Source organism: Carcharodon carcharias, chromosome 6 (assembly GCF_017639515.1).
Source record: "Carcharodon carcharias isolate sCarCar2 chromosome 6, sCarCar2.pri, whole genome shotgun sequence".
NCBI lineage: Eukaryota > Metazoa > Chordata > Chondrichthyes > Lamniformes > Lamnidae > Carcharodon > Carcharodon carcharias.
In genome coordinates, this window is record NC_054472.1 from 69,961,901 (window position 1) to 69,986,241 (window position 24,341).

At 40.0% G+C, this 24,341-nt stretch overlaps 1 protein-coding gene across 2 annotated transcripts in view; it reads right to left on the reverse strand.

The window, feature by feature from the left end:
• mib1 (MIB E3 ubiquitin protein ligase 1) overlaps positions 1–24,341 on the reverse strand; it is a 183,633-nt gene that overhangs the window by 17,634 nt on the left and 141,658 nt on the right. For both annotated transcript variants that reach the window (XM_041190600.1, XM_041190599.1), the window contains exons 13-15: positions 14,222–14,354; positions 12,447–12,533; positions 11,872–12,033 (exon numbers count right to left, since the gene is read on the reverse strand). In XM_041190600.1, coding sequence (XP_041046534.1) covers positions 11,872–12,033; positions 12,447–12,533; positions 14,222–14,354 — 382 coding nt within the window. The remainder of the gene's footprint in view (positions 1–11,871; positions 12,034–12,446; positions 12,534–14,221; positions 14,355–24,341) is intronic.

A 24,341-nucleotide genomic window follows, 5' to 3' on the forward strand; every position in this document is an offset into this window, starting at 1 on the left:
TGTTCCGATGTTCCCAGTGTCACAGATGCCAATCTTCAGCCAATACGATTCACTCTACGCGATAGCAAGAAATGGTTGAGTGTAATAGACACAATATAAACTATGGAGCTGATTACATCCCAAATATAGTTTGAAGACTTGTGCTCCAGAACTCCTAGCCAAGCTGTTCCAGCATAACTACAATACTGGCATCTACCTGACAATGTGGAAAATAGCCCAGTTATGTCCTATCCATAAAAAGTAGGATCAATCTAACACAGCCAATTACTGCCCATCAGTCTACTCTCAATCATCAGCATAGTGACGGATGGTGTTATCAATAGTGCTATCATGTGGCACTTAAGCAGCAATAACCTACTCACAGATGCTCAGTTTCGCCAGGGCCACTTGGCTCTTGACCTCATTACAGCCTTAGTCCATAAATGGACAAAAGAGATGAACTCAAAAAGGGAGGCAAGAGTGTCTGCCTTTGACATCACTGCAGCATCTGACCAAACGTGGCATTAAGCAGCCCTAGTAAAATTGAAATCACTGGGAATCAACGAGGGTTGGGTGTGCGTCTGTGTGTGTGTGTGTGTGGTGGTGGTGGAGTCTTTTCACTGGCTGGAATCATTCTCCTCCTTCATACCATGCCCTAAGAGGGCATTGGCAACCATGGACTTCCATTGGATTAGTCCATGTTTATGCTTAAAAAGTACTGCGGTCGTTTATTGCTGTCTTCTGTAGAATGGCTGACCAGGAAACTGAGCTGGAGTCAAACCTAGCACAAAAAAGATAGTCGTAGTTCCTGGAGCAACTCATCTCAATCCCAGGATATTGCTGCAGGAGTTCCTCAGGGCAGTGTCTGATTAATGACCTTCCCTCAAACATATGCTCAGAAGTGGGCATGTTTGTTGATAGTTGTGCAATGTTCAGTCCTATTCATAACTCATAACAGATACTGAAACAGTCTGTGCCCCCAGTCTGTGACTTGGACAACATTCAGATTGGGCTGAAGCGCTGCAAATAACATTCACACCAGACAGGTGCCAGGTGTCACAAAACTATCATATTTTTCATAATGTTATTGTGGGATATTGTAAAGTAGGCTTATATGTGTGTGTGGGGTTCTGCGTACAGCTGATTTAATTGAATTAGAGACAGAAAGACTGCATGTTTTAAATTATCAAAAGAGTTAAGTGTAAAAAGGCATTTGAAATACAAATGGACGAGCTAAGATAAAGTCAGCAAATAGGACAAGAATGAAATTTGCATTTTAAGATAAATGGAGAGATGTTTGGTTTTCAAAGAGACATAATAAGGCTTTTACAACTGGCAAGATAAATAGGGCAAGGTTGTTACTTTGATTTTTCCCAAAAGTGCTGACTATAGTGATTTTCAGATTGTGGGAAAACTAAACTTCAAAGGCATGGGAAAACAATGAGATTTACAAATCAAGGGAGGAGAAATATATTTAAAGAGCAATAGAAGGCTGCATGAGGGTGTGTGGCTGTGAGAGATCTGAAAAGGTACAACTTTCAGAAACTGACTTGGGGGAAAAAACCTCTAGCCACTTTGCAGAAGTCTGCTGTTCCAGTAATCAAAGTCGTGTTAAAAGCCTTTGGAATTCCACTGTCGTGTGGGTGTTTGTGGTAACCTTGCTGGATTGTCTCCATAAATTTAAAATCTGTTTTGGACTGTTGCTTTAAACAGGGTATGTAGTTGGGAGTCTGGTTAATTAGGAAATTTTGGGAATTGTTATAATATTAAGTAACTGTGTAATGGTAATCTTGTGTATGTGTTTTATTCTTTTCTTTTGTTAATAAATGTTTTAATTTATGTTTTAAAAATTCTAAAGGTGTTGGTGAACCCATTACTTCTGAATTCAGAGCACAAATCTTGTAATAAATACAAATTGCAAAACCGTTTTGATAGCGTGGCCAAGTTTCCCTTGTGGATTTGGTCAGTCTGGCAAATACCACCTGCCACATCATAACACAGGCAATAACCATGTCCAACAAGAGAGAATCTAAACATCTTCATCTGTGGTTCGACGGCATCACCATCACTGAATTCCGCACCATCAACATCCTTGGGCTACTGTTGACCAGAAACTTAATCAGCCACATATATGCTGCAGCTACAAGAGCAAGTCAGAGGCTGGGAATTTCACAGTGAGTTATTCACCTCCTGACTCCCCAAAGCCTATCCACATCCACAAAGCATGTGTCAGGAGTGCGGTGGAAAACTCGCCACTTGCCTGGGTGAGTGCAGCTCCAAAAACAATCAAGAAGCTCGACACCATCCAGGACTAAGGAGCCTGCTTGATTGGTACCCCATCCACCACGATGAACATTCACTGCCTCTAACACTGGCACACAACGGCCACAGCATGTACCATCAACAAGATGCACAGCAGCAACTCACAAAGGCTCCTTTGACAGCACCTTCCAAACGCCTTTTTGACAGCACCTTCCAAACCCATGAACTCTTCCACAAAGAAGAAAGAACACCACCACCTACAATTTGCACATTATCTTGACTTGGAAATAAATCATTCCTACACTGTCGCTGGGTCAACGTCCTGGAACTCCTTTCCTAACGGCACTGTGGGTGTACCTACACCACATGGACTGCAGCAGTTCAAGAAAGCAGCTCACCGCCACATTCTCAAGCAAAAGTAGGAAGGAGCAATAAATGTTGGTCTTGCCAAGGACGGCCACATCCTACAAATATATGAAAAAAAAAATTATAATGTGGAATGGACATCAAAGCTGGACAGATAACACAACTTTCAACAAATGGCAGAGTTCCTTGCCTGCAAAGGGTAAAACTTGGTACTAATGTGGGCAGCAATATTTTTATATTAGCCCCTGGACCTCATAATAGAAACATTTTACATTCAATTTATATTCAAATGCAGCTTGTCACAGATACAACAACCTACAGGCAAGTTACATGTTCATCCAGAAAGTAGCCACAATGGCTCCATTTTGTGGCAATTCATGATGCCTACATTATATGAAGAAGAATGACTGTAGAGATGGCTCTTATGAGAACAAACCTTTTGCTCTGCAACCACGATTACTGATCCCACTTAATTTCCCCAGCAAAGGTGTATCACAATCTGGATTCCTCAGCATGTTCAGAAGCCATCTCCACTTTAAAGAAAAAAATGTACCAAGAAAGCAACTTAGGCACAATAAAGGAAACAAGGTACACGGTACTTCAAATGATATTTTCGCTTGCAGTTTAAATTTGGCCCAGGCTTAATAAACCCCACAAGAAATGTGTTTAAAAGTGAGAATACCAATCTTTCCTTTCCTGATATCAGAAAACTTCACCCTTATTTGCAGTTATACATCCAGGATCTGTATGACAGCATTGACTCAGTTGGTGACCTCACCCAACAAATCTGGTGCTTCTGCTTTCATTGCCAAGTTTACTGAAAGTTTCTCTTCTTGTGCATCTCCTGCAGCAGGGCCTCCAACTCACTGGTTGTCCATATATGGCACTGTGAAAAGTTAATCCACTTTTCTGCCACTATCCGACTTGCTGGAGATGCAGGTGAAAAGGGAGAAGAGAAACAGAATCCCATTGCAAAATTCAACGTGAGCCCACCTTTCACAGTTGCAACGATGTCATGAATGCATCGAGACACAGAATCAATGAATCTTAACGGGACTGGAGGAGGCTATTCAGCCCATCACATCTGCACCGGCTCTCCAAATGAGCATCATGACCTAGTGCCATTGCTCTGCCTTTTCCCCGTTTCCTTGCACATTGTTTCTATCCAAATAATCATCTAATGCCCTCTTGAATGCCTCGACTGAATCTGCCTCCACCACACTTCCAGGCAGTGCATTCCAGACACAAACAACTCGTTGTGTAAAAAAGTTTTTTCTCACATCACACTTGCCTCTTTTGCAAATCACTTTAAATCTATGCCCTCTTGTTCTTGATCCTTTTACAAGTGGGAACAGCTTCTCCCTGTCTACTCTGTCCAGACCCCTCATTATTTTGAGCATCTTTATCAAATCTCCTCTCAGCCTTCTTCTCTCCAAGGAGAACAGTCCCAGCCTCTCCAATCTATCCTCATAGCTGAAGTTTCTCATCCCTGGAACCATTCTTGTAAACTTTTTCTGCACTCCCTGCAATGTGTTCACATACTTCCTATAATAGTGTCCAGAACTGTACACAATATTCCAGCTGAGGTCGAACTAGTATCTTATATAAATTCAGCATAACCTCCCTGCTCTTGTATTCTATGCCCCTATTAATAGTGCCCAGGATAATATATGCTTTATTAACTGCGCTCCACCTGTCCTGCCACCTTCAATGATCTATGCACATATACACCCAAGTCTTTCTGCTCCTGCACCCCCTTCAAAATTTCACCCCTAATTTTATATTGTCCGTCAATGTTCTTCCGACCAAAATACATCACCTCACACTTCGCACTGAATTTCATCTGCCACCTATTTGCCCACTCCACCAACCTGTCGATGTCCTCTTGAAGTTCCACACCGTCATCCTCACAGTTCACAACACTCTCAAATTTTGTATCATCCGCAAACTTTGAAATTGTCCCCTGCACACCAAGATCTAGGTCATTAATATATATCAGCAAAAGCAAGGGTCCCAATACTGACCCCTGGGGAACTCCACTACAAATCTTCCTACAGCCTGAAAAATATCCATTGGCTATTACTCTCTAACTCCTATTTTTCAGCCAATTTTGTATCCACGTTGCTACTGTCCCGGTTTTATTGGGACTGCAAAATTGTGGCTCATTATTTTTACACCAGTATGGCTGTTTCCAAAATGAGAACAACTTGCATTAATAGAGCATTTTTAATATAATAAAGCTGCCCAAGGTGTTTTACCACAGCGTAATCAGACAAATAAAAATTGACACTGAGCTGAAGAGAATGACATTAGGGTGGGAAAGCAAAAACCTTGCTTGAAGAGGTGGATTTTAAAGGAGCTGCTCAAAGAGAGGCGGAGAGGCAGACAGGTTTAATGATGAAAACTCCAGAGATTAGGTCCTGGACAGTTGAAGACATGGCCATCAATGCTGGGGTGCATGAGTCAGGAATATGAACTTCACACTGAGTGTAATATCTTAATCATAATTTTAACCAAAAGGCAAAGCAACAAAATAAACATTTTGTGTCACACAGCAGACTCTTCATATACAGATTAAATGAGAGAATTTCAAGACTGTTTTAAGCGTAGAGTTCATTCTCTTGCATTTTCTTTAAGTTTTATTGAGAAATCTAATCCTCACTTAAGGTTAACATCAGGGTAAATTTGAAGAATTGAGCTCCAAAAGCTGGGAGTGCGCCAATAGTGTCAAAAAAGCATACAGACTGAAAAGGGAACAAGTTCTGCTCATTAATTAGGTAATTAAAGATTTCAGCTCACCCTCAATTCTCCTACCTTGCAATAAGTCCCACTTACCCATCTGCACGGTGCCTGTTAGTCGACATTGGTTCCTGGTCCCCCCAGTGCCTCAAATTTAAAATTTGCAGCTTAAATCCCTTCATGGTCTCACCTCACCCTATTTCTGTAATCGCTTCTGCCATGCAACCCTCCGAGAAATCTTTTGTTTCTCCAATTCTATGACCTCTTGTGCAGCCCAAAGTTTCACCAGTTGTCCAGGCTCCTAAAACTCTGCAATTTGCTGCATAAACCACTTTGACTCACCATCTCCCTCTGTTCCTTTAAGGCCACTTCTTTGATCAAGCTTTTAGTCACCCACACGGATTTTTTTTGGCCAAGTAGTGATTCATATTTGATTACACATTTGTGAAGCGCCTGCGAGTATTTTTCTGCATAGAAGGCTTAATATAAATCTAAGGTGCAGTAGCTGAATTGTCAGTTATTTCAAGTTTTTTTTTCTGTTGACCTAACTTATCTTCACAATGTGAAGAACCAATGGTGGGAGAACAAGGTTGTAGAGCCTCAGGGAGCTGTCAATAAGCACAAGCTGAAGGTTCTACATGAAGAGCTCTGATCGGTCTATGGCCCCAAAACCAGCAGCACAACACCCATACTCTCAAATGATAGGAATCAGCTTCTAACGAACAAGCATGAGATTTTCTCTTGCTGGGCAGGGCACATAACAATATCCTGAACCAAGAATCCACAATGTGCAAAGGCACTACTGAATCACTTTCACAGCAATGCATTCTGGACGAGCTTGCCCATAAACCATCTCAAGCCAAAATCACCCAGGCCATAAAGCAAACATCTATGGGCAAGTCGCCGGGAGTCGATGGTATACCTGAAGTATTCAAGTATGGACGAGCTCACATGGTTAGGAAACTTACTTGCCTCTTCTGTTTAATCTGGAACCAGGGCATTGTACCCCAGGGTTACAAGGGTGCTTCCATAACTAGCTTGTACCTTCCCTGTGAAGAGAAGCAAGTCCAACTATGGCAATCAGGATGGTATTTCACTTTTATCTACAGCTGGAAAAATTCTTGCAAGGGCTATTCTCAACAGGATTGTCATTCATCTGACAGACTATGTACACCTAGATTCACAGTGTGGCTTTTGTGCTGGACAAGAAACGGTCAACATGATCTTTGCAATGCATCAAATTCAAGAAAAGCCCCACAAACAGAACAAGGACCTCTTCATGGTATTTGCTGACCTGACCAAGACCTTCAATACAGTAAACTGTGAGGGGCAGGAAGGTGTTATACAAGTATGGCTGCCCTGAAAAGATGATCAGAGTCATCTGCTCAGTCCATGATGGCTCGATGACCAGTGTGATGCAGAAAGGTATCTCATCAGATGTCTTTCCTGTCACCAATGGCACTAAGCAAGGTGGTATAATCACTCTAGTTCTGTTCATAATCTACTTTTTGGCCATACTCTTGTGTGCATTTAAAGATCTTGGCATAGAAGTACACATTCAGTTCAGGATCGACAGCAACTTCTCCAAACTGCAAAGGCTCAAGCCTCACACAAAGATCAGAGAACAGCTACTAAGTGAACTCTTGTTTGCTGATAACTGTGTTCTTGTAGCACATACACTATGGAGGACATCCAACTTAGTGACTGCTTTGTTCAAGCCTCAGAATGCTTCAGCCTCACAGTAAGTCTGAAGAAGATAGAGATCTTGTACTAACCTGCTCCTGGTCACATACTCCAAGCCTCCATAGTCATAATCAACAATACATCCCTCAGCTCAGTTCAGAGGTTCTGCTATCCTGAGAGTATTCTCTACAACAGCATGTTGGAGACTGAAATTGTCCATCGTCTGGCTCAGCAGTCAGCAGCCTCACTCTCAGACTTTGAAGAGTGCATGGACTTTGATTTTTGTTTTGAGACAAATTCTATCAGTCAGTGGTTGTCACATCACTTCCCCATAGCTGTTGGCATGGTCAACCAATGGCATTGCATTAAGCAATTAGATATATTCCACCTTCACTGCTAAAGACCTATCTGCAACATCAAGCGGCAAGGCAAATGTCAAACACCAAAGTTTTTGCAAGGTAATGCATATCTGGAATTAAGAGCATCTTCACCAGATTTCAGCTTCGCTGGGTTAGCCATGTGGTCCCATGGAAGATTCACGCACACCAAAGGCGGTATTTTACAGCCAACAGAGCACAGGAACCCACACCACAGATGTCCCACACTCAGATATAAAACATTCTGAAAACCAAATCTCAAAACCAGGAAGTTGGACACCACAACATGGGAAATAAAACAACCCTGGTCAGATCCAAATGGAGAATCTGTCTTCCAGTAATCTCAACATTTGAGAAGAGAGTCAGGTCCCTATAAAACAAGCAAGCACACCTTCATCGTGTCACCAATGGCACCAAACAAGGCTGCATAATTGCACCAGAGAGTTCTCACATGTGAGATGACACCAACCTAGACAGTGAACCATCACTCTCCTTGCCGAACACTCATTTATCGAAGCAATGGGAGAATCCATCATGAATGTAGCAGTTGCAATCAGTTGACAAAATGGGGAGAGCTTCAAAGCTCTTGAAAAGTTATTTCATTTTCAGTTGTTATTGATGCAAAGAAACAACAGAAAAATTGAGTGTTTCTTTAAGGTGTCATAAAAAGAGAAAAAAAAAACCAAGAAATCAGAAATAAAATGTAAAGTTGCATGAAGACAAAAATGTAGTCACTTTTTCAGTAATACTAAAAATCTTTAGAAAGCCGAAATCAATGTTAAACTAAGATTTTATTTAAACATGTGTACATTTTGGCAAATGGCTCCAAAGACTGTCTCTCCTAGTGATGTAATCTGTTCACTAGTAAGTATATTACAAAGAGGAAATGTGCTTATCAAAGCTTTTTATCATCTTTGGCTTTTAAATATAATTCAGGAGACTCTATAAATCTCCTTCTCCGAGTCTGCTAATTTGGATCTATGCCAACAGGGAGATGCAGCAGCTGTGTGCTTTCTCACCCACCATCCTGATCCTTGTTCCACCACTTCTCTGTTGATGCACAGTCTGGGTCAATGGCAACAGACTCATCATCAAAACAGATTTGGCACGACACATACCCTCAAGATGAACCAAAATCATAATTTTCATGTGCATAATTGTTAAAAAAAAGTTAACTGAAAAACTGTCAAATAACATTCATAACTATAACCATTGAAAACTTTTTAAAAATCATATGGCTCCTTCAGAATTAGACAACTAATTAAATGGTCTTGTTAACTTTGCCCAAATGCCGAAGAAGTTAATTTTATTTGCACTGGATTGTTTCATGACTGCTTTAATTCCAACAAAACAGCCAGAAAAAAATGGACCAAGCCAAGTAACAAGCCTCTAGAGTTTGCTATACTTATTTCAGCAATTACAACATCAAATTTTATTTCATGGTAATATTCTGAATATTTCTGAATCTTAAAGAAGCATGCAACAGGATTTCCACAATGTTTTTCCAGGGGAATAAAGTCATTTATAATCTTAACACAAGTTTCTGTAACTTTGCTTCCAAGACTGTCAAGCAGGTCGAGGAAAATTCTCATTGCCATGGGTTAAGACTATGTCATTGTCATAAACAGAAACAATAGAAATATTCATAATTTACCAACCACTGTTGTAAGCAGGAATGATGCTAAAGGATGGAAAATAATGAAATAGAGAACAGAAAGCTTTTCAGCTACACGCCCTTGGGTATTGCATACATCAATTCTTACAAGTCTTCTCTAGGGCACTTCCTTGTATGACTTCTTAAAATCCAACAGGAAATCATACATTGCATTAGCCAGTATCTATACTCTTGACAGCACATTCGTCTTTTGATTTGGTTTTCTACAGCCTGCTGGACTCATTGAGTTCAGCAATTTCATACCGTAATCTCTGGCCCCATTTTGTTTCCTTTCTCTTTCTAAGTTTCTGTTTTATTCTCATATTTCCTTTGACTTTGCTTTCAAACAGCAGCTGTTCACTATTCTGCCATTCACACCTCCTCTAGACACACCTTTTGTTCTCTACTTGTTTCATTACCATTCCTGTCAGCCTGCACCACCAACTCTTTAGTAGTTTAGTCTTGCCTGCCTTCCACCCCATCGTAGACCTTCACTTTTTGTTCTTTTTCCACCTCCCCTTCACTTGCTTAAAACCTATTACATTTCTAACATTTCCCATTCTGAAACGTAAACTCCATCAGCCTGAAACGTAAACTCCATTGTCTGATTTTATTCTTTAGAATAAAAATCATGTTTATGCAACCTGTCCTTGGAATTTAACCCTTTAAGTCGTGATGAATCTGCACTGTACCCACTCCAAGTCAATATATATTTCCTGCAGAGCAGTAACCAAACTGAATGTAATATTCCTGATGTGGTCTGACCAAAGCTTTGTACGAATGAAGCTCTTTCCTTCTTGTTTGATCCATCCCTCTGATGCACAGCATGCAATTCAAGCGCAGCCCAGCTATATGCCCTCATACATCCAAGATCCAAGCATGTCCACTTGATTAACTTCCATAAAACAGTAATGTTTTCTTCTGCCCCCAAAATGACACATATATTTGTGGAACATTCATAAAAGTGGATCTATCTTCTTCATAATAGCAGTCTGTTACAGAGGAGAGAGAGATACCGAAAACCTTGTTCCCTTTCCCTTACTGTCCATAATCTGTGTGTTTTTAGAAAAGATGGTGTTTGTATTTCACAACCCCCAAATAGTGGTCAATTTTGAATAATTGACAGTAGATTTTCATGGATTTAAATAAAAGATTATTTATTCACGCATTCACTCTGAAAGTCTAAATGCTAAGTCAATCATTCTTACACACATACTTGAGAACAATACAGTTCAAGAAGATAGTACACTTTTACCAATTGCAAACAAGGGAACAGTTCCAAGTCACATGTTTGGCTTGGCTTAGGAAGCAGCAGTCATTGCAGACCTGTCAAGGGCGTTTTCACTCTAAAAGGGTCTAGGTGGTTTTAATAGCTGGAGTTGTATATTAGCATTGTTGCAGAATTCCCTCAAAGGTTTGGGTTTTTCAGCAGGTCACCAAGTTGGTTTCATGTGGTTTTCTTACCAGCAGGTCAGGGTCCTGTACTGGTGGGCTTGACAAGGCATCAGGCTGGGAGACTGGCTGGCACTGCAGCCTCCAGTTTTTAAAGGCATATACGTTACTGCCTTGTTCTACTGCTGCTGTTCTAAAGCTGCTGGCCTGCATCTGGTGTTCTGTGTAGACAGACCAGCTTCTCCCTGCTTCTTGGGATAGTTCCTTCACTGTCACTGGGTCAAAATCCTGGAACTCCCTCCCAAACAGCACTGTGGATGTACCTACACTACATGGACTACAGACATTCGAGTCATTGGCTCACCACTACCTTCTCAAGGGCAATTAGAAATGGGCAATACATGCTGACCTAACCAGCGTCACCCAAGTTCCATGAAAGAATTTTAAAAAGATTTATTATCTGAAGACAGTTTTTGTCCACCTGGAATGGTTTAAAGCTAGAAGTCATTGCTATATGATGGAGAATGGACAGGGTGAGAGTGGTGGGGGGGGGGGGGGGGGGGGGGGGGGGGGTTCCGTTCACACCCACTTATGATAAACTGGTTTCTGTAGCTTTCTTTTGTTGAGTATCAAGCTTGGAGCCAGGGAGTCTCAGGGTCTATAGATTTTGAGTTTCGGGTGAGTCGACAAACAATGGCAGGTGTAAATCCTACAGATGGGTTATGTCTTACTATCTCCATTGAAAGGGGAGTCCCCCACCCATGGTTAGTCGGTCAAGCACTTTCTGGCGACTTGAGGCAGGAATTGCAAACTTCAAGGCCTTCAACAGCCATATTAGTCACCTGGTAATGTCCTTTTTTTAAAAAAAAAAGTAAGTTATTTCCTGAAGATTCCAAACCAATTACAGTCTGTGTTTTAAAGTTATGGATAGTACATGCTTCTACTTGGCATGACAAGTGAAAACAGCTGAGTTTCTTAACATGTTCTCTGAATTTCTATTTTAAGGTAATCTACTGACCAGGCAAATTTAATCAACATGTTTTGGAGCAATGAGTGAAAAAAAAACAACAAAGCAGGAGGAAACAGTCCATTCCTTCTAATAATGTGGTTGAAATCAAGAACTTAAGAGGGAATTATAGGTATGAAATCATATGTTAAATGAAAATGTCATTACACCAAGATATTCTTTAGTACAATATTTCTGAAGGAAGGATGCAAGTGAACTGGACACCACATTTTTATATATGTTGAACATGGCCATGTTCTTTGTCTTAATATTAAATTTGTTAAAACTTGTCTTGCTTTAAAGAAATGACTGTTACAAGTATCATATATATTCTATAATATATATTAAAAAAAAGACAATTGCGATGCAACATTGTATTATGCAACTAAGATTAGGGAAGAAAATGTACTTACCGTGTTCTTGGAGGGCTCCCAGCCACTATCCACCTTGCCTACATCCTGCATATCCTGCAGTTGACGAAGCTGACATAAAGTATGGTGTCGCAGGGCTTCATGGAGAGGAGTATCCCCATCTTTATCCTGGATGTCCAATTTGGCACCAGCACGAACCAGTAGCTTAAAAAAATAGAGTTTTAGTGACTAGAACCTTTCTTCATGAAGGTCAATTTGTTTTCAAATACTATTTTTCCATAACTCTAAACTGGATGAATACTGGTTCATTGAGCTGATTTTTTGAACCCAGCTTTCAGTCATATTCTAATTGAATTAACAAATTGGTACAAGGTATAAAGCAGTCATGCAAGTAAAAATTTCCTATAAATGTTATTGTTGCAGAATTGTCTGGAAGGTTGGTAATACATTGCAATGGTACCTTGAGAGCCTGGAAAGCAGCAGCAAGGGACACTGGGCTGTCCAAGCATTTTTTCTTTTCAAAACACTAATCATTTTCCTTAACAGCCGGTTTTCACTAACTCTACATCTCTCACATTTTACACAGCTAACTCTTACATTTCTACAGATTATCTTACCCGAACAATTTGAGTGTGTTGACGTTCAACAGCCAGATGCAATGCAGTTTGCTGGTTTACATTCTGGATATCCAGGTTAGCACTGCCCTAAGACGAAAATGCATCAAATACTTAAAATATTTGTGACCAGATTGCCAATTCTCTGATTATCCAATCACCTCATTCACACTTACATATCTTGAGCTATTATCAAGGTGGCAAAATAATTATTTTGTGATAATCCCAATTTTATAATTTATAGTTAAGTGATCAAATGGGTTACTCTTATTTCTTTAAATATTTAGGGCTTTATAAATCACGTAATACTGAAATAGCCACCTAAGTAGTAGCGAGATACATAAATAATGCATGATCGATTAGAAAAGGGTACACATCAGTTTAGAAATGTGGTACCAGAATAGTTGTTTATTAGTCTGCACATGTACAGCAGTAACATTTCAGTAAGCTTTTCCAATTACTAGATCTATAAATAACCAATACAACAATTTTTCCTTCGAAACCACCAATCAACCAACATAAGAGCAGTGCGATTTACAGCAATTACCAGGTTCCAACAAGTCCAGGCCCATAACACTAAAGTAGTGATTAGGGCATTGCTGTATCAGCCAGCACCCTTTATGAACACTCTCTCAATGTGAAACTGGTATGTAACCATCTTCTACGAATTACATATGATACCCTGGTAGTTGACATAATGTGTTCCTTCACGACAACATCCTCATACTTTTTGACAACGAGCAACATGTCCAAGGTTGGCCAGTAGAGTACAGGTGCTACCCATTACTGTCATGGCTGATGGCAGGATGATACACGGCAAAATCCTAGAACTCCCTCCCTGACAGCACTGTGAGTGTACCTACACCACATGGACTGCAGCGGTTCAAGAAGGCAGCTCACCACCATCTTCTCAAGGACAACTAGGGATGGGCAATAAAAGCTGGCTTAACCAGCGAAGCCCACTTTCCATGAATGAATATTTTTTTAAAAACACCCATAAATCCAGCTGGAAAGCAATATAATGGCCATTGAGAACCAGGGTAGAAATAGAGTAAGCCATTTGTGTTGATAAAACAATGAAGGCAATTTGAACGGAAACCCCCCCCACCGAAAATGAACTACACTGTCCCCTTACTTCCTGTTCATCCACATGTAAATACTCAGGCCGATGATTCAGATACCTGGATAAATTTAAATTTCTTCAATACCACCAGCATCAAGTCTTCTGTATCATAGTCACCTGCTGCATCCTGCACAACCTGTTATGCAAAAGGGGAAAATACACCAAACAAGCAGTACTGAAGAGGACCTTATCGGAAGAGCAGCCCTAGGAACAACAGCACTCAAGGGAAGCTGCTGCAAGGTCAACACAACAAGCTGCATCTCACAAACCAGCATTTCCCCCAAAAGATCTAAACTAACCCCCTTCACATCCTGCAGTAACAAACCTTCAACACCAACCCATCTTCAGCTTCCACATTTCAAGAAGCTCCCCCAAGCTCTAACTACCATTTGCACAAACACCACCTACCACTGAACAGACAGTGGTGCACCAGTCACAATAACTTGTAACACTTTCACAGACTAGCATTTCACCCTGCTGTGATGCCACACTGCTCTCAACTGTTTTCTAACCTACTAGTTCCATAACTTTAAGAACTCTAGGCTAGCATTTAGTTTTAGTGACAATTTAATAAATTAGTGAATCTACAGATAATAAATTTGTCTTCATTAAATTGTAGTAGCATTTTCACATAAATTCTAAGGCAACTTCATACCTGATGCACCAGTAATTCTGCCACTTCGACATGATTGTTAAGTGCCGCTAAATGCAGAGCAGTATATCCATCATCCTTTTTCTCATCCACAATCCATGGCCTTGGGAGTTTGGAAAGTAGCACACGCATGGCACTAAAGAGAAAAAAAAATTAAAATATAAATGAAGTGTTAATTCCACTTGCCCTTTTTTTCCCCTTATGCTCCATTTCCATAAAATTTATATGCATTTTCAACCTCTCAACATATAAAATAGGCATTCCAGTTGTGCCTTTATCAAGAGAATGCCAGGGATGAGAAACTATTGTTGCAAGGAAGATGAGAGATTGAGAGACTATTTTCAGTGGAGAATAGAACACTAAGAAATTATTTAATGGCAATTTTTAAAATAAAGAAGAGATGGTTTTTGGATGAATGAGGAAATACTTATTTTGCTTAGAGAGGTATTGTTGAAGGGTCATCAATTTAAAATGATTACTGTGGAAGTGAAGTGAAGTTAGCACACAGTTGTTGCAGAATAGAATGCTTTACCATAGAGAGCAGCTGGGGCTGAGACCACCGCATCTTTTAAGGGAAAAGTGGATAGATATTTGAAGTAGGCCAATGCACTGGCCTACAGGAAGAAAGCAGAAAAGCGGGAGATAGCTGTACCAAAGAATTGATGCAGATGGTCAAAACGCCTCCTCTTGGGTTGTAAGCTTCTATGGTTCTATAAACTTTCCGAAAGAGTGTGAGTGTGTGTGTGTGTGTCAATGTAATGAGAACAGAATTGGGTTTGTCTGTGACACCCCTCTGTTACTGAGCGGTCTGCTACCACATATGATCCAAGCTCACACACAGCCAACGGGTGACAGTACCAACAGAGTTATAAGCCAGCAAAAAATAAATACCATCAGTAGAAAACTAGATGTTAGCAGAGAAAAAGTGGAAATAGTAAAAACGTGAAAGAAAATCCATTCTCCAGACACTCCACAATCTACAACATATATATTAGGCTATTTGTTTGTATCTTTAATTTTATCAGTCTTACTTTAACACACTCTTCCTGAAAATCCAATTCCCTAAGAATGCATCTATACTACCACAGCTCCTAACCAACTCAGAGTTGGTCACCTGCTATAAAAATGGACTTAACAAAAATTAAATAATTAGTTAAGTTTATCATTTCCATAGAACCTTCACTATTTTGCAGAATATACACTGAAGAGGGGATAAAAATAGCACACACACTACCAACTTAATCAAATTATAATGACATTAGTGTTTCACTGACAATGCCAAGCTGATATAAGATGATTGTGGGTTATCATATTAAACTTTACAAAGACCCAGTTATGCCATAAGTATTTTTTTTTAAAAGACTGCCTTAGATTCCAAAAACTATAGCTCACGTGACTCCCCTCTCTCATCTGCCATTTTTAAGTGCACTTGTCTGATTTGTTCAATACCTGGTTGAATACAGCTAATTAAACTAATTACTAACAGAAAACTCAGTATGAATATATTTGTGAAATGTCTTTAATAGCTAATTTTCAATATTGTTTTGCTTAATTCATTAATCATAAATTATATGCTCTGCTGTATTTTTCAGGATTTTAGCATACACACCTCTGGATCAGTGGCACTCATTATAACTGAAATTAAAATTTACGGAGTGCGTCCTGCAGGCAAGTTCATTCATGCAGCTTTGTTTTTGCTCTACGTTTTAAGAGGGTTCATTTCTCAGTAGTTCATTCTACTGTGTGACCACAGATTATATCAGTTTGAGCTATTTTGGATTTCATTTAGCTTAGAAAGCCAACTTTCAGCTGTTGTTTTAAAAAATTACTCCAACCTCTAAAATGAAATGTGAGTTAGGAAATAGCAGATTAAAAATGTATTCAAAGTAAGAAATGGAAAATATAACTCGGAGCAAAGAAGTAAATTCGAAGTTTGAAAACCAATCAGAAAGGAGTCAGAACAGGCTAAAAGAATAAGGTAAGCAGAATTAAACTACTTTCAATAGATTTATTACAGTGATAAAGAAAAACAACTTTTAAATGGGTAACTTTTTTTTTTACTATAACGGCATTTCATCATCACACTATAGGAGCTAGAAATTTACAAAACTGTCTGGCCAAGATAAACACCTCCTAGCACTTATTAATTAAGTAGCGTTCAAACCATTATTTACCTCATAACGTGGCTTCTGCGCGAATACTATTCATTGCAACGTCTGAGGTTTCCTGCACTGAATCAGTTATGAAAGATCCTCCATTGGAATATTGCTCAGAAAAATCAGAAGGCGGCAAATGTCTAATTTTTTCGTCTAATCTGGGTTGGAATTAGGGTTTCCGATCCCGATTGAAAGATCTGTGACAATGTGTCTGAAGAACATAATATTTTGCCGTTTTACAGGAATTTCATGAGCAAATCGAGTATACAAAGTTTTGCAAGCAATTTAAACCACACCTTCTCAGCAGAAAGCTGATTGCTGGGCAGGTTAACTTGGCATTAAACACCTGGAGATGACAATTCCCGATTTTAACCTGCTGAATTGAACAGGCAGCAGGCCATCTAGCCAAAGCTGGTAGGTTCCTTTTCTTTAAAAAGAACTGGTTTTCTGTCCGTTTGCACTGCAAACAGCTAGTGACGCAAATTATTTGAGTCACCCTTAGGTGCACAATTTGGAATTATCAGCAAAAATTTTGCATTTTCATAGTTTTGTAATCCATTACAGGAATCAATATTTTTAAGGTGCACAAGTGTGTGAATGGCTGTTAAATTTTCTTTTAAATTTAAGAATGTAGCCCACGACTGAGAGAATTAAGGGAAAAAAAATGAAAAGAGTGGCTTTATACATTTTAAATTCAAGACACAAAGTGGATACATTTAAATTAAAAGAAAGCTTCTGCAAACTGCTATTGTGTGATTGACTCCACTCCCATCTACAGTTTCACGTGCAACTAATTAACTTCTGGTTGACAAATTGCACGGCTAGACTTAATTACTTGCTGCACTGTACTTTTTTTTAAATGTTGGTCTCAGGCTTCAGAGCTTCCAGTACTTCAATCTATCTTGATTTTTAGGGAGACTAGGCAAACCAAATCTGCAGCAGTGTGTGAAGGATGAGTTTATACAATGTATTCAAGATAGTTACCCAGATCAGCATGCCTAGTATCTAACTGGAGAACGGGCTATTATTCTATAACTGCGCAATTTAAGTGTTAACTAATAACCTTTTCGTAAAGCCACCTCTAGGAAACAGTGATCATAACGATTGACCTTATATTGAGTTTGAGTGATTTAGTTAAATCCAAAATTAGGGCCTTAAACCTGAACAAAAACTATTCAGTTACAAGTAGCAAGTCCATTGTTTTATCCATCTTTTGGATGGGACATTAAACTGAGGGCCAATCTTCTCTCTTGGTAGATTTAAAAGATCCTACGGCATATTTCGAAGAGCAGCAGGGGAGCTTATCTCTAATGTCTTGGCCAATATTATCTCTCAATCAATATCACTAAGAACAGATTATCTGGTCATTATCATTTTGCTGTTTGTGGGAACATGCTATGCACAAATTGGCTGCTGTGTCTCCTACATTACAAGCAACTACACTTTGAAATGTAGTTCATTGGCTGTAAAAAGCATCAAGATATCTGGTGTGTGGTACTGTATTCCTTTTCAAAAAAAAATGTATCTTTTCATCTGGTTTCCCAATCTATCAGTCAATAGGCAATGGCTAATCCTAACCTTCAATCCAACTCTTCATTTAATCCACACTAGAAGAAAATCTTCCCCGGAAGTGCAACAGAATGGCATGGATATACCTCTTCATTGTTGTTGTTGCGTCCAGTTCTAAACACTGAACAATGCTCTCCAGAAAGGAGTTTATATAGTTGAGTCTACTTTAAATTCTTCAGATAACGAAGCAGACCATGCCTGGATGTAGGTCACTGACAAGGCCAGCATATATTGTCCATCCCCAACTGCCCTCGAGAAGGTGATGGTGACCCTCTTTGAACCCTGCAATCTATGTGCTGTAGGTAGACCAACAACGCTGTTACCTAGGAAATTCCAGGATTTGGACCCAGCAACAGTGAAGGAATGGTGCTACAGTTCCAAGTCAGGATGATGTGAGACTTGTGAGGGGAACCTGCAGGTGGTTTATGTACTTGCTGCCCTCCCAGGTAATAGGGGTCACTGGTTTTGGAGAAGCCTTGACAAATTATATAGTCATAAAATGGTTACAGCATAGGAGGCCATTCAGCCCACTGTGTCCATGCTGGCTCTCTAACTCATCTAGTCCCACTCCACAAATCCTTCTCCATAGCCCTGCAAATTTTCTCTCTTCGGATAATGATTCAATTCTCTTTTGAAGGCTGTGTCTGAATTTGCTTCCACCATGCTCTCAGGTAGTGCATTCCAGATCCTAACCACTGGCTGCATATTTTCTTCCACTCATATTGAGGTTGCTAATTGCCTTAAACCTGTGCCCTCCAATTATCAATCCTTCGCCAATGGGAACAGTTTCTCCCTATCTTCTCTGTCCAGACTGCTCATGATTTGAACACATCTATCAAATATCCTCTTCTCCAAGGAGATTAGTCCCAGCTTCTTCAATTTATCCAAGTAACTGAAGTTCTTCATTCCTGAAATCATTCTCATAAATCTTTTCTGCACCCAGAATTGGATACAATACCCCAGTTAAGGTCGAAACAGTTTTTTATACAGGTTTATCATAACTTCCTCGCTTTAGCATTCTCTCCTTATGTATAAAGCCCAGGATCCTGTTTGCTTTATTAACTGCTTTCCCAATCTGCCTGATGCATATACCCCCAGGTCCCACCTGCTCCTGCATCCTTTTTGGAATTGTACACCTCATTTTATATTATCTTGTAGATGGTATACACTGCAGCCACAGTATGACAAAAGCCATCATTCTGAAACAATAACTCTCTCCACAGATGCTGCCCAACTTGTTTTCGTTTTATGTTTTTATTTCATATAACCAGGAACTGTTTGCTTAACATTAACTTAAAATTGCCCATTATAGCATTTTGAGTGCTCCAATTATATTGGGCAGAAATAGCTGTGTTCACTCAGTTGTTCACATCTTATTAAGGTACACTGAACACAAGAACATAAAAAGTATAAAATGTAAAAAGTACCTAACTGGCCTCATCAACACTATTACCTCTTCAAAAAAACTCCAACAAGTTAGTTAAACACTATTTTCCCTTAAGAAATTCATGCTGGCTTTCTTTAATTAACTCACATTTGTCCATGTGACTATTAATTTTGTCCTCGATTATTGTTTCTAAAAGTTTCCCCACCGCTGAAGCTGAATTGACTGGCCTGTAGTAGCTAGCCTTATTTTTAAACCCTTTTTGTGAACAAGGGTGTGACGGTTGCAATTCTCCAGTCCTCTAGCACCACCTGAGAGTCTAGGGAAGACAGAAAAATTATGGCCAGTGCCTCGACAATTTCCATTCTCACTTCCCTCAGCATTCTTGGATGCATCTCATCTGGTCCTGGTGCCTTATCAACTTTAAGTACAGATAGCCTATCCAATAACCCCTCCTTAACAATTTTAAATCCTTCTAGTACTCTTTCACCATGGGCTGGGGAACATCTGCTTTCTTGGTAAAATCAGATGCAAAGTATTCATTTAGTACTTTAGCTATTCCGTCTACCTTCATGCGTAAATCCCCTTTTTGGTCCCTAATCAGCCTGACTCCTCTTTTTACCACCCATTTACTAATTATATGCCTATAAATCAATCCATGGCCTTTCCCCTCTCAATCCCCACAGTCTCACAAACCTCAGAGGTATCTGTGCTCCTCTAATTCTGGCCTCTTGAGCATCTCTGACTTTTATCACTCCACCACTGGTGGGTATGCCTTCGGTTGCTAAGGCTGTAAGCTATGGAATTACCTCACTAAACCTCCCCACTGCTCTTTCTTCCTTCAAAATGCTCTTTAAAAACCCCTCTCTTTGACCAAGCTTTTGGTCACCTGCTCCGTGTCAAATTTCACTTTGCCACAACCAAAGAATGACTTTAAAATAGTGAAATTTTCACAGTTTTCTAATATGCATGAGTTCAGTGCTTAACCGTTACTTTTCGTTTGGTTAATATTGTGAGAAACCAAATAAAGATGATTGACAAGTATAATTGATACTGCTGTAAGATCTTCGCAATAAGTGGCAAACAGAATTTAACAGATAAATATGAAGTTGTGCACTTAGCTAGGAAAATATAAACATCTACACTTTAGAAAATAAGCTGAATGGGGTAGAAAAGCAAAGGAATCAGGGATACAGGGAATCAAATAATTATAAGGAGCATCACAGGGAAGCAAAGCAATTAAACTACAAACACTGGGATTCATTTCTGGGGGTATAAAATTAAAAAGTAATGAAGTTATGTTAAATTTGTATAGAACCCTGGTCAGGCTGCACTCATCATTTAGCATCGTTCTGGTTTCCATATTCTAAAAAAGACAGGAGCACTGCAAATAAAATACATTACATGGATGGTAAGAGAACAAGATTGCAGCTATTTGGAAAGATTAAACAGATTGGGGTTTTTCTCTTCAGAAAAGGGGAGACACAGAACTGGCCCAATAGAGGTCTTTAAAATTAGGTATGGGTTAAAGAGGGTAGGTGCGGAGAGAACTTTAACACTTGTGAGAGAATCTAAAAATAGAGGCCACAGATAGTTTCTAATAAAACCAATAGGGAAATAAGAAGAAATTTCTTTACTCAAACGGTTAGAATATAGAAACCGCTACTATTGGAAGTGCTTGAGGCAAATAGCAGAAATGTCCTCAAAAGGAAAGACAAAAATATGAGAAAGGGGAATAGAAATATGTGTTGAAAGGCTGAGATGAGGTGAATAGAATATACACACCAGCATTGGCGAGTTGGGCCAAGTGGCCTGTTTCTGTGAGATAAAAGCAAAATTCTGCGGATGTTGGAAGTCTGAAATAAAAGCAGAAAATGCTGGATAAACACAGCAGGTCTGGAGGCATTTGTGGAGGGAGAAACTAATGTTGAGTCTACGTGACTCTTCAGAGCTAGAGAAATAGAAATGTGACCAATTTTTCACTGTTTAAGAGGGGGTGGAGTAGGTGGAGCAAAATAGGAGGTCAGGGATATGTGGGAGCTCAGGAGAAATTTAACAAAGGTGTCACAGACATAGGAAAAAGGGAATATTAATGATAGCATTAAAGACTAAAGGAAGTGCTGACAGTGTCATAAAGTCATATAGGTAAAATAGCAGAATGTGTGAATAGCAGAACAAGGGTCAGCACTCTATGAAAGCAAAACATAAAAACAAGTGATAGATGGCCTGTGTGCATGTGGAAGGGGTGGGGGTTTGGAGAAAAAGGCTAGAAAATAAATTTTAAAATGTTAAAAAAAGAATAAATAAATTGAAATTGTAAAATGGACAAAAATGGAGATGACAGTTCAAGGTCTAAAGTTGTTGAGCTCAATGTTAAGTCCAGAAGGCTGTAAAGTGCTTAATCGGAAGATGAGGTGCTGTTTCTCAAGTTTGTATTGGGCTTCTCTGGAACATTACAGGAGCCCAACGACAGACATGTGTGCATGAGAGCAGAATGGTGCGTGCAAAAAGCAAGCGACAGGAAGGTCTGGGTCATACTTGCAGACTGAGCGAAGGTGTTCCACAAAGTGATCACACAGTCTGCGTTTACTCCCCAATGTAGAGGACACAGCATTGGGAGCAGTGAATATAGTAGAACAAATTGAAGGAGGTGTAAGTGAATCACTACTTCACCTGAAAGGAGAATTTGGGGCCTTGGATGTTGAGGAGGCAGGAGGTAAAGGGGCAGGTGTTGCACGTTGTGTGATTGCATGGGAAGGTGTTGTGGAAAGGCAATGAGGAATTGGTGGTGTTCGAGCAATAGACCAGGATGTCACGGAGGAATGGGGGTCGGGGGGGTGAAGGGAAGTTTTTGGTGGTGGCACCATCCTGGAGTTAGCAGAAATGGTGGAGGATGATCTTTTGAATGCAGAGGCTGGTGGGGTAAAAAGTGAGGACAAGGAGCGCCCTGTCACGGTCCTGAGATGGAGGGGATGGCGTGAGGACACAGGTGCGGGAGATAGGTCAGACATGGTTGAGGCCCCTGTCAACCACACGGGGGGGGGCTCTCAGTTAAGGAAAATGGAAGGCATGTCAAAAGCGCCGTTTTGGAAGATAGCATCATCGGAGCAGATGCAATGGAGGTGGAGGAACTGGGAGAATGCAATGGAGTCCTTACAGGAAGCAGGGTGTGAGGAGCTGGAACAAGGAACGTTCCACATACTGCACAAAAAGACAGGCATAGCTGGGCCCATGAGGGTACCCAAAACTATACCTTTTATTTGGAAAAAGTGAGACAAATTAAAGGAGAAATTGTTCAATGAGAGAACAAATTCAGCCAGGTGGTGAAGAGTGGTATTAGATGGGGATTGTTCAGGCCGCTGTTCAAGGAAGAAGTGGAGGGCCCTCAGACTGTCCTGGTGAGGGATGTAGGTGTAGAGAGACTGGACGTCTATCGTGAAGAGGAGGAGGTTAGGTCCAGGAAACTGGAAATTGTTGAAATGATGTAGGGCGTCAGAGGAATTGCGAATCAGCATGACAACAGAACTTCCCCTTGTCGGCAGGTTTGATAACAAAGTCAGGGTTGGAACTGAGAGAACAGAGCGCAGCAAGCTCACAAGGAGACAGTTGGAGTATGTGAGAGGAGTACAGAAATTAAGACAGTCGATGTCATGCTGACAGTTCTCAATGAGAAGATCAAGAGCAGGAAGAGGCCACAGGGTGGGGTCCAGGTAGAGGGAAAATATTGGAGCCAGATGAAAGGATCCGTTGAACGGGGAGGGGGGAGGCTCCTGCCCAAAGAAGTGAGCACGGACACAAGGTAGCGGAAGAACAGTTCAGCATCAAGCCGAGCTTTCAAATTTTTTGTTAAATTTCTCCTTAGCTTCCATCTATCCCTGACCTTGTATTTTGCTCCACCTTGTCTTTAAACAGCATAAAATCCATCACATTTCTACTTTAGCTCTCAAGAAGAGTCATATAAACTCAAAGCGTTAGCTCGGTTTCTCTCTCCACAGATGCTGCCAGACCTGCTGAGTTTTTCCAGCAATTTCTGTTTTTATTGTAGCCTGTTTCTGTGCTTCAAATACGCTATGTACTAGCTGGTCAATCATCAGTAACATTCTGGAGTACCACAAGTTCAAGTAGCTCTTTCCAAATGGTAGTGGAGAATGATTGCTTGAATAGCCTCCTTCCAAGCTGTTAAAATTCCATGGCTCTAATTCAAACACAATTCTGGAATTCAATTGATGTATTTTCTTGAAGCTCTTGACTAATAATGGTGAGCAATCACAAATTCTTTAACGTCTCTTCACATCTCAGATACCTTAAGACAGGTATCAGTTTTGTTGCCCTTTTCTGCACTTCCTCCAAATGGCTGGATATCATTGCTGTATAACAGCAAGGTAAGCTGCATGGTTTTAGTTAGAAAAATCTACATTCTGGGAAAGGTCAGATAAAGGTTGTCCTTGGCTTTTGCCAATTTGCATCTCAATTCTACATGATTATATACATGTAGCAACCAGAAACTATTTTTAGCAGGTTGGTTTCCAAACTCAAACACAGTGAAGATTTCCCATGCATGTCAAGCACCTCAATGACCAGAAAAAATTATTGGAACAGAATGTATTCTGGTCTTGAAACAGCAAAATCTATTAATAAGTTTCAGAGGCTGTAGAAGTTGTTGAATAGAGTAGCTTTCTTTTGTCTTTAACTGTGATTGGTCAGTAAATGTGACTCCATGCGAGGTGTAGGCAGACACCCAGGTCCAGGAAGAAACCAGATAATTTCCAGAGCAACCTTTTTTTATGAGAAATAGTGAAAATTATTTGCTTACAATATAAAATACTGTTGCACACCACAGTATAAATGAACATTACGTTCCTTTCTTGCGTACTAAGAGAGCTCTGCAAATGAAAACAGAACAGCAAGACATGATTAAATGTAAGCCATGTTTATTTGCCATATGCATTGACTGCAACTTTGTTTTTTTTCTTAGATAAACTGTTCGACATTCCTCAGTAACATCCCATCCTCA